Source organism: Manacus candei, unplaced genomic scaffold (genome assembly GCF_025592945.1).
Source record: "Manacus candei isolate 608988 ecotype Guabito, Panama unplaced genomic scaffold, ASM2559294v1 h1tg000081l, whole genome shotgun sequence".
Lineage (NCBI taxonomy): Eukaryota > Metazoa > Chordata > Aves > Passeriformes > Pipridae > Manacus > Manacus candei.
The window spans coordinates 4795621-4808717 of record NW_026138129.1 but is presented as its reverse complement, the minus strand read 5'-3'; the positions used below and the strand labels follow the sequence as shown (position 1 = coordinate 4808717).

Sequence of the window (13097 nt, the reverse complement as noted above, 5' to 3'; positions counted from 1 at the left end):
ATGGATGAGTCAAACATAACGTTTCATCCCAGCGAAGGCACAGAGAACATCTCAATGCACAGAAACATTTCTACACAGGAAAGGGTCTGGGAGATATTGACCCCACTTTGGATAATTATGATCATCTCCTTCCTGGGTTTTTGTGAAAATGGAATTGTCCTCTGGTGCCTCTGCTTCCAGATCAAAAGAAACCCATTCACTGCGTATATCACACACCTGTCCATTGCTGATATCTCCTTACTGCTTTGTACATTTATTCTGTCAATTGAGTACATTGCTGGTTTTGGATTTGCATATGGTTTTTACTATTATATCACCACCATACTATCTATCATCTTCCTTCTTGGCTATAATACTGGTCTCTATCTCCTGACAGCCATCAGTATTGAGAGGTGTCTGTCTATTGTTTACCCCATCTGGTACCGATGCCACCGGTCACAGCACCAGTCGGCAATTGTGTGTGCAATCCTGTGGACTCTGTCTTTTCTGATGACAGTAGCCGAATATTTAACATGCAAAGATGATTCAACAAAGGAAAAATTCGACAACGGCAACCATTGCCAAGCACTGCTCATCTTCACGTGGATCCTGACTTTCATGATCTTCATTCCTCTAATGATTCTGTCCAGCCTGATCTTAGTTATCAGGATTCATCGTAACTCCCTGAGACCTCATTCGTCAAAGCTCTACATCATCATTGTCGCCACGGTCATTGTCTTCCTCATCTTTGCCATGCCTATGAGGCTGTTGTATCTTCTGAATTATCACCACTGGTCATCTTTGCTCAGCCAGCAGAACCACGTCACCGTCGTTCTCTCCACCGTTAACAGTAGCATCAACCCCCTTGTTTACTTCTTTGTAGGAAGCAGCAAGAAGAAGAGGTTCAAGGAAAGCCTCAAAGTGGTTCTTAGTAGAGCACTCACTGATGGGTTGCGGCCGAGAAGCCAGGAAGTCGGCATGAGTTTGGATATAGCTGAAACAATTTTCTAAAGCTTAGGGGCAAAACTCTAGGGGCAAATAATTGGACTTGGAAGGTCTAATAAACCACTGCAAAACTAAAAGTATTTTTCTTCCATAGAATGTAAAAAGCAGTAGTGAAATGGTATTGTTATCTTTGGTGGTTGAGCAATGGAAAAATATGGACTAGAATAAAGATAACTTTTATTTGTATTTTTTTAATTATTCAAACACATGCTACATCCTGATGTGACTATGTCAGTCAAAGATACCACAGTGGAAAAGAGACAGGCCAACAGAGAATATAAAAAAAGGACACAGAAATATGTTATAAATAGTGTGACATTTATACAAGCACCAAGCAGCCATAAATGCTATTGAAGTCATCAGGGCCTGTGTGTATTTGCATTTTTAAAAGTCAAATCCACTAAACACAGGATTCACGTTACATACTGGGATTTGGTTTCAACTGTTTCCAGCTTGTTGAAGTGCGCAAAAGAGCTGCTCCCTCGGGGAAACAGAAGAAGAAATCCACGTATGAGAATAAGTCCCCATACATAGCCAAGCACATACAGTGTAGCTTTGGTCTAGCAAGAAATCAAAGTATATATTAAATAGTCTAATTCATCTGCCTTTAAGGGGCTACTTCAGAGTCTGTTTTCAAAATATATGTTGCACAATTTCCAGTGACATCAACATGTCTCTGGGTCCTTGGATAATTTGGTACCTGACACACAGGAGTTTCTGCCAATATAGGGATGTGGTCAACTCACAGAGGGCTTTTGCCCTAATTATGAGGGGTGGGGTTGGCTTATCCCCAAAATGTCAGTGTTCCTGTAGGTTTAGTTATTCAAGGAGTCTGTAAGAAAATCAGTCCCAACATTTGCTGTCCCAGACACTTACTTAGTATTTATCTGTTCTCTGGAGAATATATATTCCCCATGTGTCTCTCTGTTTTATAACAATCGGTTTTGGATAAACAGAAAAAAGAAAGGTGTGCCTCACACAGTGAGTGACTGGACACAATGAGTGACTGGGGCTACACTCCAGGAGCACTGTTCCAGCTGCCTGTCTCCTTCTGCTGTATGCCAGGGTACTGGGGTTGGTATTTTGTGGAATTTAATTCCCAGGGCCACTTGTCCAACTATAGCCAAGCTGCAGAGTGCAGAGGAAGACAACAGCAAAGAGGGGATGGGGCCAGGTCAGCTTTAGCACACAGAACATGGGAGGTCTGGGCAGTCAGAGTGCTGTGGCACTTTTGAAGAGACATATGTTTGCTTCTGGCCCCTGTGGAGCTCCAAATTCATCAGGAGCTGAGACCTCCCATCACAAGCAAAAGCAGCATCTTCAGCTTCCCGCCAAGTTTCCATTGGCACACTTAATAGCTAACTGGGGAAAGAAAAATACAACCTACCCCTCCTTTGTTGAAAGATTGCCAGTCCTGGAATAAGGAAGATGGTAGGTTAAGAGGATTGGATGGGAATTCATGCAGAGAAGAGATCTCAGAAGGATAAATGTTCTTTCTGTGCATGTGCCCCTTTCTCCTTACATTAAAGTGTTTCAATATGCCATTGCAGAAAAGACTCGGGAGAAGGAAGAGGTTACCCTTATGTCTTCCTGAGTCTCTTACTCCATTAAGACCTTTATCTATGACAGCCCCTCTGCTTGTCCCAGTTTCTGTCCTTGAAACTCTAGTCCCAGGCTTGTCACCTCTATTGATTCAGGTAGTAGGTAAGTGCAGTCTGCTACTCTCTTAGGGCAGAGATCTGCTGTACTGCTGGAATGACACATCAGCTGAGCAGCTCCCCATTGCTGATGGTGAGTGCAGGAGAGGGCAAATAGGTCTGTGGACATGTTGGGAGGGACAGGGGGGAAAGAGTGATGTCCACATGCACATAATATGGGTGTGCATGCACCTGCTGGGAGCTGGGGGACTGTTGGGAAATTCGTCAGCACTGATAAATGTCATAAACTTGAATACTAGGATAGATCTAGCCCCCCTATCCCCCCAAAAACCCAGACCCTTCTCTAAAGACATTCCCTACCCTTACCTCAAGACTCCTTGCAATAATCACATGGAGAACCAGAGAGAGTGGCAACATTGCAGGAAGCATGTTTAAGACATGCTTCCACTGTAACCATACATGTAACTCAGTTCTCTCAAGAGTGCTTCAGGTGAGATAAGGCATATTATTTACAGTATGTAAACATACCCAGATTACTATGCTAGGTTTGGGTTAAGGATCACTGTGCATGCAGCCAGGCACTAGAGCTGAAGATGCAGTAATATGCAGCAGGGCAGTCTGAAGGCTTATGAGCTGAACAGGTGTTCTAGGACTTATGGCTTCTTACCCCTTTTCACCTGTGCCTGGCCATGACCTCAAATTTTGGCAAACTGTCCATAGATCTGTTCACAGAGTAGACAAAATTAACACTCAGCATGAGATGAACATCCAGAAGGATGAATAAGAATGAATATTTAACAGCTGAAAAATTACTAATGCTTCCCAATCCACAGATAAAAATAACTTACGGGTGTTCTTTCTTTTTTATCACAGCACCTGATGACTGCTCTCTGTGCAGACAGGCAAGGGGAACTAATAAGCATATGATTACATGATTTAAAAAAAGAAAAAAAAAAAGGCAAGACGAGGAAAATGTGACAATTTGTTGCACAACAAGGATGTGATTCTCCACCAGCTTGCATTTTGAAAAATTATTTGCATCTGTGGAAGAGGTTGAAATAACATTGCGCAGATGAAATGGTGTAAACACATTGTAGTGGTGCAGAACAGAAAAGATTGTCTTGAGGGTAAAGTACGAGCCGTGGAGTTTAGAGATGTGGGTTCTATTTTAATGCAGCATTGGCATCTAATTTTTCTGTTCCTCTCTTTCCTGACTATAAAATGAGAGTATATTATTTTGCTCCCAGTGTAGTGCCTCCACATTTACACTATAGATGCTTCAGAACAGCAGCTATCTCTTGGTTATGTCTTGTAATGTCCAGGTCAATAAGGACTTAATTTTGCAGTGCAGTCAAGACATGGAATTATTCGGGGAAGTCATGCCCAACATAGCACTTACTTTGTTAAAAGTCCCTTTACCAGACTTCTGATCTACTTGATACTAGTGAGTGTTGTGGAATATAAAAGTATGGCTAGAAATACAGGAGGAAGTCACTTCCCTAGGCACAGAAGAGTTTTTGCTGTTGTAGCTATGCCCTGGATGAAGAGGATGATATGGAGCAGTTTTGCTGTGCAGGTTCAGGCCCAAAATGATGCGATGAGTTTATGCAGCAGCTTTCCTCTATAACTCACAGAGATGAGGAAGAAGATATTGCCCAGTTTACTTCTAGCCTGGAGCATACCCTGGGAAACCCTCTAAGGGAAATTGAAATGCTTCTAAGTTGCACTGGTTGCTGCTGTAGAAAAAAAACTCCCTCGCACCCTTTCCCTAGCATGAGAACAATCTACAAGTGCACAACATTCCCTGGTAAAATGCCTCAGGTCACTTTGTGGGGGGAGGATAAGAGCAACAGTTCAATTGCAGGGTTCTCCAAAAAAATACTAGATAGAATGCCCACAAAGTCCAGGAGCCCGTGATGTCTGGCTCTTTATGTGCACCGGCACTCTTTCTCAAGTTCTCCCACTCTGCCAGTCTCAGGGGGAGTGTAATCCACAGAATGGGTTTTGTAAGCAGAGAGAAGCAAGTATTTTTATGTATAGTCTACAAATAGATGTAAAACTTTTAAGAGCTATGTGCAGAAGATGAAGTGAACACCTTAGTGTCACCGTTCTATCTCAGAACAAAAAGACATTTGCTTAAATGCATTGGAGGAGGGTGCTCTATGTCATCTTTGGTCTATCTGGATTTAATTTTTGACTCAAAGAGTGACATATGTGTTTCAGATATAACTTTTTTTTAATATTATTTATAGGAAAAAAGTTCTCTTTGTTACAAGTGAAGTATTTCAAATGAATACATACTCTGAGCTCAGTGAAGATACTCAATTACATACTACAGCAAATTGTAATTATTTTGTGAAAATAAATACATACAACCAGTAATTTTTGTTTTGGTTAATACTGATTTTTTTTCCTCCCTGGGCTTGGCCTGGAATGGACCTGCCTGTAGCCAGAGGACAGGCTGAGCCTGTCAGACCAGTGTCTCAGCAATAAACATCTCTATTTCTAACCTTGGCATGGCTGAGGTCCTCTGTAAATATAGCTCTCTTCACTACCTATATTTTTATTATCTGCTCTCTTTTGTTCTTTGATCTGCTAGCATATACAGCATTTCAGTACAACACTGGCCTCTGTTTCTTAGCAGCATTCAGTGTTGAGAAACTTTTATCTGTACTTTTCCCTACAGGATTTCATGTTGCCTCCCAAAGCACCATTCAGCTACTGCGCATGCCATCCTGTGGCTTCTCCCTCGTTTAATCCCTATAGCAGAAGACTTTAGGCCTACAGCACAGCTATTTTAAGTCCTTGGCAGTCACAGTAAAATATCCATCTCTCAACTTTCTATCCATCCTGAGTTTCCTACTGTGTACTCCACTCATACTTCCCTTCAGTTTGATCCTTGGCATAAGGCTTGTAAAATTCTGCAGAGACTGGATGCCTCCTACCCTGTCTTCTCAGAGTCACTGCAGCCATTATGTTCTTCTCTTGGCCATGTTCGTGAGATCATGTACCTCCTGTAGCATTAGGGTAACAAAACGCTGCCAAAAGGATTGAACAAGCTTTCACCATCATCAAACACAGTGTCAGTCTCCTCATTATTGCTTTGTGTGGAGTTGCAAGAAAAATAAGACACAGAAAATTCCTCCAAGCAGTTTTATGAAGCCTTCAAAGATGAATTACTGCTAGCTTGTCAGAAAGCTCCAACACCTTTTTCAGAGACCATGCTCTGAGGCTCAAGCACACATTAGAACATTGCGAAGGTTAAATGCTAAGACAAATAATATACAGAGAAAAATTTTTTTTCTTGTTTGGCACAAACCTTCTATCCAATTTTGGATGAGAACATACATGGTATTTCCTAATATTACTTTTTTTTCAGCTGCTAAGGAAATAACTGTCTGAAAATTTCAGTATTTACTACTAGTAATTTTTCCATCACAGTGTTTATTCACTTCAGTAAGGGTGAACTGCAAGATTTTCTTTCCCATTAAAAGATCTATCATGTCTTTAAATGTCATGTCAGTACATGAGAAAATGCCAGAAAACCCTTCAAAGCAATGTTTATTCCATGTTAATCTGATGAATATTTCTTAACACATTCACTATAATATTTATGCATATTCTGTTCATTTCACTCTAGTTCTGATTGAAAAAAAGGCAAGGAAAATCTGGATTACTTGCATTGACTCAGGTGAAGATATTACAGATTCAAAACAGTGCAGTTTGGAGATCTTCTCGTCTTGTGATCTACATGTCATATTATTATGATCTAATGTGAATCTCTAACTGAACCATTTATGCAATACTGTTATTTGGTATTTATCCTCTAATGGCTTAACTGGGCCTTCATATATACACTGATACTTATCTTTCTCTACCCTATCTCTTTCAGCAACTTGTGAATATAAAACAAACAGGGCAATGTTGTGTCTATTATTAAAAAAACAGTTTGTTACTTTTCTTCTAAATGAGTTAATATGTAATCTTGTTTCTTGCACTTCTACTTCAGATATCTTGAGATGTTTTACAGACAAATGTAATGGAAATAAAATGTGTATTTAAAAGACACTTAATATTGGCCTAAACGTATTTATGAACGTGGATATGCAAACAAATTATATGCATGGACAGAATATATCAATAAATTCTAGCAAGGCAGAGTGATAGAAGAATCACCTGAATAAAAGTAAACCACATATTTTAGTCCACAACAAATAGCATATTATGCAAGAAATGTCTTGCTTAGCTTCTTTTCCCCTGAGAGGACTATGAAGAAAATGTAGGTTGAGCCTTGATGCTTTAAACAAAACCAATGTGATTATTTCTTTGCTGTGTATGAAGTTTATTAATGTGTGATGCTGAAGATGGCATTTTGATTTTAGTGTCCTTCAGCTACATGGGAAGGAAGTCACACTACATAGAGCCAGGAAAAATGAAGCAAATCAGAAATTTATCAGCAAAGCAAAACAAGGAATTAATTCACTGCTTCCATGGGCAGGCAGGTGTTCAGCCATCCCCAGGAAAGTAGGGCTCCATCACGCATAACAGTGACTTGGGAAGACAAACGTTGTCACTTTGAACATCCCCCCCCTTCCTCCTTCTTCCCCCAGCTCTATATGCTGAACATGGTGCCATGTGGTCTGGGTCAGCTGGGGTCAGCTGTCCTGGCTGAGTCCCCTCCCAACTCCTCGTGCATCCCCAGCCCACTCACTGGTGGAGTGGGGTGAGAAGCAGAAAAGGTCTTGATGCCGTGTGAGCACTGCTCAAAAATAACGAAACCATCTCTGTATTATCAACACCATTTACAGCACAGATCCAAACCACAGCCCCATACCAGCAACTGTGAAGAAAATTAACCCTACCCCAGCCAAAACCCACACAGTGAGGTGGCAGGAAGTTATTTTTTCCTATTAGCACATCCTTCTGTGCTGAGCTGCAATTTACATTAGGATAATCATGTTACAGATGAGGTCCCAGATGCTGGAAAGTGAAACATTTCATCTTCAGAAGTTAAAATGTCATTGGAAAAATCAAGTTATTGGAGAGGAAAGCATGATGGATTATCATTTTTGGAAAGAAATGGTGATATTTTTGGAATACATGGTTAATAATAACAGATAACAGCCTGGGAGATTGCTGACAAATATAAGTCAGGAATGAAACAGAGGGGACTGTCAGCAAATTATTCTGGAATAACAAATACATTTGGGGACACTTTCATTTTGAAATTCTGCCTTGCAAGGTGGGACCGTGTTTGCTACCACCACACTTATACCTGCTCATCTGACAGAATACTCTCTGGGAACCCAGCAAGGTAGGTCAGCAAGAGCAGGTCCACATTACATGCTAGTCTGGTACTGGAACAGGCCACAGAACTAAAGGATGGTATCTAACTCAGAGATGGCTGTTAACATGAGACCACAAAGACAAAAGCTCGTGGGAGATGAACAGACCAAAGTGTGAAGAGAGACACAGAAGTAAAAACATGCAGGACTGGATAACAACATTTAAAACACAGAAGACTCTTTTGCTCTACATTTACTGCATTGGTAAGGTGCCTTGAGGTTAAATCACTCATGATAAATTTCTAGTAGGCGCTTTAAATGAAACAGGATTAGCAGAGAAATCAAATCATATTCCTCTGACATAAAAAACTTTTGCTAGTGAAATTTCATTGACTATCAGTGAAAGTACCACTGGTTTACTCTGGTGAAGTGGTTTGTATCTTACTTACTTATATCTTACTTGCTCCACTTGGTGCCAAGTGCACCAAGTAACCCAGGCCCTAGCTGGTGAATCAGATCCTTCATATTTATAAAATGTTGAGTTCTGATCCAAGCATAAATCACCAAGAGTCATATGCCTTGAAAATTGGACCAAAGATGTGAAAAGAGATAGAGGAATACAGAAAAGCTCTATAGATTTGCTCAAGAACGGCCTTGACTAAGGGCATCTTCTAATCTTCTAAGCCACAGTACAAAATAGTACTCTTTTCAGTGTGTACACCAAGTACAGCATGTAAGGACTTTCCCAACAGTACAAAGATTTCAAATAAAGTCTACATGTTCAGAAAAAGTTGATGGTTTTTTATAGTTTCATTGAACAGTATCATCTAGATTAGGAAATGTCATTAATTATCTCTCTAACAGCACTAGGAAGCCTAAACCTAAGTCTGCAAAACAAGGTCATCAGGCACTGTATTCCTCAACAGTCTTATTTTAAATTTTTTTAAAGCAGGATAATTCATTGTAACAAATCAGGAGGTAACTCTTATCAAGAGCTTGCCTTTAAATATGCTAAAGAGAGTACGAGCAGAACAGAAAAGGAAGGAAAAGGAGTAGAAAGAATTAGAGAAAGACTGAATAAGCAGCAAAAAGGAGCATTTGGAAATAATGAAAGTGGGTGTAATATTAGGAAGACTAAAATATAGGTGGAGCAAGCAAGAAAACAAGAAAGAAGAGAGAACTACCCTGTGAGCAGTACCTCTGTGCTTTTTGAAGAACAGCACAGCTCCACAGAAGAGCCTTATGAAGTTTTCACAAAGTATAAAAGTAAATATTTTATTCTGGTATAGTCTTACAGACAGATAGAAATAAACCATCCAGACCTCACTGGAGAAAAAATTTTCCACAATCAAATGTAAAAACAGCTCTAGATGCTAAAATTTTTTTGTTCCTATTTATTGAAAAGACAGCGAACAGGTATGAGTGTCAAAGGAAACTGAGACAGTAAAAGTAGAAATGAGCTGCCTCTCAGCCAGCCTGAACTGCACAGCTGATACCGGCCACATGAAACAAGACTGTGAGTCAGAAGAATGTGAAATGATGTGACATTTGGCACCTGGCAAGCTGAAAGAAAGAATCCTAGAGCATCTATGTATCCATCATCTTTTCATGATACCCACTGAAAACCATCCATAACATGGAAGTTGCAGTGTGACTTTAAGGTATTCTGGGATTTACTCAACGTAACTAGCGGTCATTATGCTGAGCCTCTCCTGAGCAAAAGGAAAAGGTAAGAAAGATTAAGACATTTACATAATTTCAGAATATTTTAATACTGTGCCATGGTATCTGATTAGCTGAGATGCCAGTATTGTTAAGCATGGAGAGTAGGTGTTTACATTATTATTTATGAATTAAACATTCCTGCCTATTTGCAAAACATAGTTTAGGACACAGTAATTTTGCCTCCTAAAAGCTAAGAAAATATATAGTAAATGGAAACAGTCACAGGATTGGAATCTGCAAACTTTTACTTTATAATTTTATTTTAAAGGTATTTGTCCTTATAATGTCATTTCAGTATTTCTGCAGCTGTGTTGCTATCCTTGCTGTGTTGCAACTTTGGTTCATTGTTAGGCTGATGCATATGTATTAGCATAGCAGATGAAAGTAGAATTTCTGTTGGGTTTTTTTTCCTTTCTAAAGGGGATTTTTCCCCCCAGATATTTCAATTTCTTTCATTCTTGCTAAGTAACTCTTCACATACTTTTCTCTGTATAAAAAGACACTGCTCTGAAGTCACTGAGTCTTGTGGAAATATAGGGGCTTAAGCATACAGAGTGGTACAAAGAACGAAGAATGTAACTCTAAATATCTTCATCCTTTTTTCACTAAACAACTTTGAATTAACTCTTATCAGATAATTTGAATTAACTGTTTCTATACTGCCAGGCCATGACACTGCAATCTTTACATGTATTCTTAATGTTAGCAAGGTAAGCAGTCACACTGTCTTCAGTGGAGTCAATCACATGCTTAAATATATGCAAAGATAATTTTAGGAATAAAGCTTTATTTGCAGAAATCCAGGTAGCTAGTAATATCAGCAGTTACAGTATGTTTGCCTGCTCTGCTGTCTGCAGTGAATTTCCTGGTCAATACATTTTTAATTCAACTTTGTAAGCAGAGACAGAATTTCCAGTAAATCTTATATATTTGCACTGCTCTGTTTAGAGTGATGCTGATACTGCCAGCAGAGCAGCAAAGTTTAAGAAACATAACCACAGAAATAATAGACTTTGTATTCCTTTTGTCAACTGATTTGTCTTCTTCTGAGCCTTTGAGTTTGTGTCATTAAGCTTGTCTTTAAACTATACAGGCTGGAGTCTTAAAAGCAGACAACGGAGATTCTTAAGCAATCAGATTTGGAGCTTTAAGGAATGCACTGAAGGTTAAAATAAAAGAGCAAGAATTCACAGTAATCCGTCATACAGTAGTAGAAAACTATAGAGGATAATAGCATTTACCCAGTCTTTTTCATTAATTGTTTTTTTTGGGTTATGAGCAAAGACAGATCACTTATTGTTTCATGTCATAACTTTCTTTCCAGCATAAATACTGAAGTTCTTCCTCTCTTCATGAGCTGAGGACAATGCTATTAGGTTTGTCTGTGATAACTCTAAAAGCTAAATTGCCACTACAGCTTAACAGACCAACCAATGTGGTGGTTGGTCTTCCTCCTCCTCCCCTGCTCTTCTACCAGGATTCATCACTTCACTAAGCTGCTACAGAAAAATATTCCCAGTTTCTTTTAGAAGGAGTTTTTTTCTGTTGGACTAATGAACTGAATTGAGTGGCTTCACACAAGTATCAGCATCTCATGCAAGCAGACAGGCAGTGGGGAGCAATTGGCTTGACTGAGCTGTACTTCTGGCTCCTCTGGTTGGGTGAAACTTCACAGCAGCTACAAGTGATGCTACTCGGGGCCTCCTCCCCCTGCAGCACTTGCCATGCCTTCCTCTCCCTCTCCTTGAGCTAGTGGGGGTGTTTGTGCAGATACGTAGTGAGCCAAGTCAGGCAAGCAACAGATACAGCTGAAAACTTACACAAAACCATCAGAATAGGATTTTAGCTTTCAGCCAGCTGACTGCCCTGCTGCAGAACTAATGCTACTGAAAAGGAGGAAAGTAGAATATCTGAGAGAAAAGAGAGTAAAAGGAGTAGATCACAGCAGCCTGGAATCAGGCTAAACTGCCACAGAGGCAGATCTTCAGTGCTGTCTTATTCCCTTGGGTGCCAGGGAGTGGGGCAAGAAAAACCAAAATTATTTCAGCTGTAGGCCTTTTACATTTCTTTGTACAAATGGGTTTTGGAAAGCATTCATAATTAGTGAAGAGAGTTTCTTCACACAAGTAAGACAGCTGTCTGTTTAGCTAGTGTAATTTTTATTTTTCTTTCACTCTCCCCACCTTTATGCCTCTTCTCACTCTGAACAGTGTTCTTCTTAACTTCTGTAAAATTTAACTGTTAAGTATCTATTTTGAATCTTAACACTCCAGTTAAAATTTTCTAAATCCTGGAAATAATTACACAAGCTCTGGGACAGATGGCTTTTCTTGGTAGTGCAGGAAGCAATGGAGGTAGAACTGTATGTGTTCCACTTCCTCCTGACAAGGCTGCTGCCTTGGGCAAGCCACCCCTCCTGTTCTCCTGAAATGGAGTAATTTCTAGACCACACCAGTCTCCTCACTGCATTAATAACTCTTGCAGCCAGAGAGCCACATTGCTGCCGTTGCTTCCTCAGTCTTCATTCCTAACGGGCCTAGTTTTCTGCTCTCACCCAAGATTTCACAGCACGTTTCAAGTGACTTGTTTAAAACTCCATTAAAGTTTTCCAAACAAGATTTCTCAGACTCAATCACCAAGCCACAGAATGGGTCAGGTTGGAAGGGACCACAGTGGGTGGTCATCATAAAGGACATTGCATACAATTACATCCAGACAGTTCTTGTGTATCTCCAGTGAGGGGGACTCCACAACCTCTCTGGGCAATCTGTTCCAGTGCTCAGTCACCGGCACAGTGAAGATCTTCCTCATATTCAGGTGGAACTTCCTGTGCATCAGTTTCTGCCCGTTGCCTCGTGTCCTAGTGCTTGGCACCACCGACAAGAGCCTGGTTCCATCCTCTTGGCGCCCTCCCTTCAGACACTTCTAGACACTGATGAGCTCCGCTCTCAGTTGTCTCTTCTCGAGACGAATCCCCTGAGCTTTTCCTCGCAGGAGAGATGCTCCAGTCCCTAACCCTTTGTTGCCCTCCGCTGGAGCCGCTCCAGGACACCCCAAGCCACTCACAGCGCTCCCCACAGGGCGAGCCCCCGCACACCCCACACGCCAAAGGCCGGCACGGCACCGCCCCGACTCTGCTCCGGGCAGCTCCCAGCTGCGCAGGCTGCGCTCCAGAGGAGGGATGCCCCATCCCCGGGGCTCCCGGCGCCCCCACGGACAGACACACAGACACAGACACACAGACACAGACACAGACACAGACACAGACACACAGACACACAGACACAGACACACAGACACAGACACAGACACACAGACACAGAGTCCGGATATCGCGCTCCCAGTTCCGGATCACGGAGTGGCTCCGCCCGCCCGGCCGCGGGGGGGCGCATCACGTGCTCGCCGTGCCCGCACATGGCGCCGGTCACGTGAAGGGGCGGGGGCG

At 41.2% G+C, this 13097-nt stretch overlaps 1 protein-coding gene across 1 annotated transcript; it reads left to right on the top strand.

Moving 5' to 3' along the window:
- On the top strand, positions 1-990 carry MAS1 (MAS1 proto-oncogene, G protein-coupled receptor). Its single transcript, XM_051811097.1, has one exon. The coding sequence runs from the start codon at positions 1-3 to the stop codon at positions 988-990; it is 990 nt and encodes a 329-aa protein (XP_051667057.1).
- Positions 991-13097: the final 12107 nt, after the last annotated feature.

What these genes read in the sequence shown, in the direction of transcription:
- MAS1 (XM_051811097.1), top strand. Translation starts at nt 1, where the DNA reads ATGGATGAGTCAAACATAACGTTTCATCCCAGCGAAGGCACAGAGAAC.